The sequence below is a fragment of the Lathamus discolor genome, chromosome 1 (genome assembly GCF_037157495.1).
Source record: "Lathamus discolor isolate bLatDis1 chromosome 1, bLatDis1.hap1, whole genome shotgun sequence".
Taxonomy (NCBI): Eukaryota; Metazoa; Chordata; class Aves; order Psittaciformes; family Psittacidae; genus Lathamus; species Lathamus discolor.
Window position 1 is genome coordinate 93,680,814 of NC_088884.1, and position 2,852 is coordinate 93,683,665.

General features: G+C 52.5%; 1 protein-coding gene across 1 annotated transcript; it reads left to right on the forward strand.

Moving 5' to 3' along the window:
• Positions 1 to 294: 294 nt before the first annotated feature.
• Positions 295 to 2,852, forward strand: LOC136007263 (16 kDa beta-galactoside-binding lectin). The gene is made up of 4 exons (XM_065665177.1): positions 295 to 403; positions 1,806 to 1,885; positions 1,995 to 2,166; positions 2,628 to 2,852. Exons 1-4 carry the CDS (start codon positions 395 to 397, stop codon positions 2,778 to 2,780), a joined length of 414 nt encoding a protein of 137 aa, XP_065521249.1. The 5' UTR covers positions 295 to 394; the 3' UTR covers positions 2,781 to 2,852.

Here is a 2,852-nt window from a genome sequence, read left to right on the forward strand (position 1 = left end):
TTAGGCAGGGATCGCTTAACAAAGAGCAGCCACCTCGCTGCAGGCACGGAGCCACACTGGCGCTCCCGGGATAACAGCCAGCGTACGCTGCGCAGCAGCTAGAGCAGCTTACAGTGAGGATTTCTAGGGTCACGCAGAAGCAAACAATCCCTAGCTCTTAAAATGACACACATACTGCTTGCAGAGAACAATATCAAGAGATGCCTCGGCGCTGGGAGCAGCTGGGAAAGCTCCAGCCCCCCAACAGCTGCGATTGATCTCCTTCGTCGCCCCCCCTCCATCATGTGATGGTCCTGCCCCAGTGATTTAAGCTCCGGGAGCTCGGCGCTGAGTCACTCCGTTTGTGGAGCGGGGGCTCGGGGGCGTTCTGCTTTGTGGGGCTGGTGTCTGCAGCATGGAGCAAGTGAGTGCTTTCCTCAACACGGACCTGTGCACTGAGCAGGGCTAGGGTTTGGCTGCCTGGGGGTTCGGGCTTGGTGCCAGAGGTAGGAGTAGAGAAGGGTTAGCTGAGGGAAACGCTAGACTGATACATGGCTGTGGGAGGTATAGGTAGGGCTGACCAGCTGTGTTCTATTCTTCTCTCCTGTTCTCTAGCATGTTATCTAAGTGGGGAAGCTGTTCTAATGCATGTTTATATCCTTGAGTACTCTAACTGTTTGGGGACACTTGCAACTCTACAGTTTGAATACCATTTATTTTTTCCCCTTGAACTTTCTTTTTGCTTCTGGAAAAATGACTTTTGGGTGAAGGATGAAGCTACCTCAATGCAACAGCGGAGGAAATCAGTGTGTTCTAACCTACCCCTGCCTCCCTAACCTGCCTTTTGCTGTGCCCCTGGATGCCGAGTCTGTGTTTCAGGCTGTGCTCCAGTGCTGCACTAAAAATAGAGCCAGAAGGCAGTGTTCGTGCTGCAATGGTAAGAGGTTTAGTGACTGGAGGAATTCTGACCCTAGCAGTCTGTGTGTGTGCAGAGCAGGGAGGAAGCACAAGGACACAGGGCATGGCCCTGCGCAAGCCAGGCAATTCATTTGAAATTGGTTTCCCCGCCTCATCTGGTGCGCAGTTAAGTGGAGCTCAACGTTGTGGCACTTGGGCCAAGAGCGCAGGCAGCAATGCATGATTTGAGTTGTGCCTGACCTCACCAGACAGCATCCCCCTGTTAGCTGTGGGAGGCTGGCCATGTTAAGTAGTTTTTTGGGGGGAGGAGAGGGGGCATGTGGCTGGGGGAATGAGTAACCGGGCTCTGAGGCAAGCTTCTCTGCAATTCAGAGATTCCTGGAAGGCTGTTTTAATTTACTGGGCTGCAGCCAGAAGTGGGCTCCACTGACCTCCCTTTCTGTGTGTAGGCTGCTCTAGGTCAAGGCAAGAAACTTTTCTGGTGGCTCCTGTTCCTAGGGAAGGGAGAGATCTAGGGTTAAAAAAGCTTTGTAACTAACTTTAATCCTATGCTAACGGCTCTGGCCCCTGCTGTCTTGAAAGTGCAAGCTTGGTTGCAAGGATATCTTCTGTAGCAGCTGGTAAATCAGTGCCTGTACCTTACTCCTGTTATACTGGTTTGAATCACCTCCTTGTCAGCTTGGGTTACCTAATGGGGTAGGAGATCCCAGGATGGGGGGGGTGGGGGTGGCTGTGAACTGGGGCTCCTTGGCAGAGGGCTGAGATAGGCAGCTGACCTGAATCAGCCCCTCTGCTCACACGAAACTGCAAGTGTGTCCGGGTCTGCCAGAGCTGGTTGGTGCCATGGCTCAAGCAGGTCTGGTGGGCCTGCCTTGGGACACAGTAACGCCTGTGCTTTGGCCTTGCAGGGACTGGTGGTTACTCAGCTGGACATCCAGCCTGGAGAGTGCATCAAAGTCAAAGGGAAGATCCTGTCTGATGCCAGAGGGTGAGTGAGACGGTGAATGGATTGACATGGCACTGAGGGAAGCCCAAGCTCCTGCAGTGTTCAGCTCATCAGCACTGTGTAGCTGTGTGCTACCTCTCTGTTTCCCCAGGTTTGCTGTGAATGTGGGGAAGGACAGCAGCACCCTCCTGCTGCATTTCAACCCTCGCTTCGACTGTCACGGGGATGTCAACACCATCGTGTGCAATTCAAAGCAGGATGGCACGTGGGGCGAGGAGGACAGAAAGGCTGACTTTCCCTTCCAGCATGGGGACAAGACTGAGGTGAGGCTCCAGGGGTGTGTGCAAGGCCCTGGCCCACAGCCTTAAAAGGCTAAGGGCACGGTTTTCCAGTGCTGCTTTGTACCTCTGTGATGGAGAAGGAGCAGGCATGGAAAAGGGAATAAGCAACAGCGGAAGAGTCTCTCAGTAAAACCAACTGTCTAGACCTGCTCTTGTCAAGTCAATGCCCAACAGCTTGGAGGAATGAAATGCTCCGCTTTGGCCTTGCTTTGCAAGGCACAAAAGTAAGAGATGCTAAAACACAGACCTGAGATTCAGCTCATCCTTAGAGCTCACCTTGGGGCAGAGCAAATAAGCCTATGATGGGCAGGGCAGAAGCTGAGCTAGTGAGCATGGCCTTGACACCAGCAGCCACATCTTGTCCTGCACATGAGCTGCAGGTAGTGGGGAGTGAGGCTTGCGAGTGGCATTGTATTAACCTTCATTCTTGTGGCTCTCTACAGATTTGCATCTCCTTCAATGAAACTGAGGCAACAGTGAAGCTGCCTGATGCTGAGTTCCAGTTCCCTAATCGGCTGGGCATGGAGAAAATCGAATACTTGGCTGTAGAGGGAGACTTCAAAGTCAAAGCCATTAAGTTCAGTGATCAGCTATAGCTTGGTTGGTTTGTTGTTTTTTTTTTTTTCTCCCCCCCCAGCATAGTGAAATAAACCCAAACTTGCAATGGC

Bases quoted from the DNA above. Each gene is read 5' to 3' on its own strand.
- LOC136007263 (XM_065665177.1), top strand. The intron at 1,886-1,994 runs GTGAGTGAGACG...CTGTTTCCCCAG, and splicing joins ATCCTGTCTGATGCCAGAGG to GTTTGCTGTGAATGTGGGGA. The intron at 2,167-2,627 runs GTGAGGCTCCAG...GGCTCTCTACAG, and splicing joins AGCATGGGGACAAGACTGAG to ATTTGCATCTCCTTCAATGA.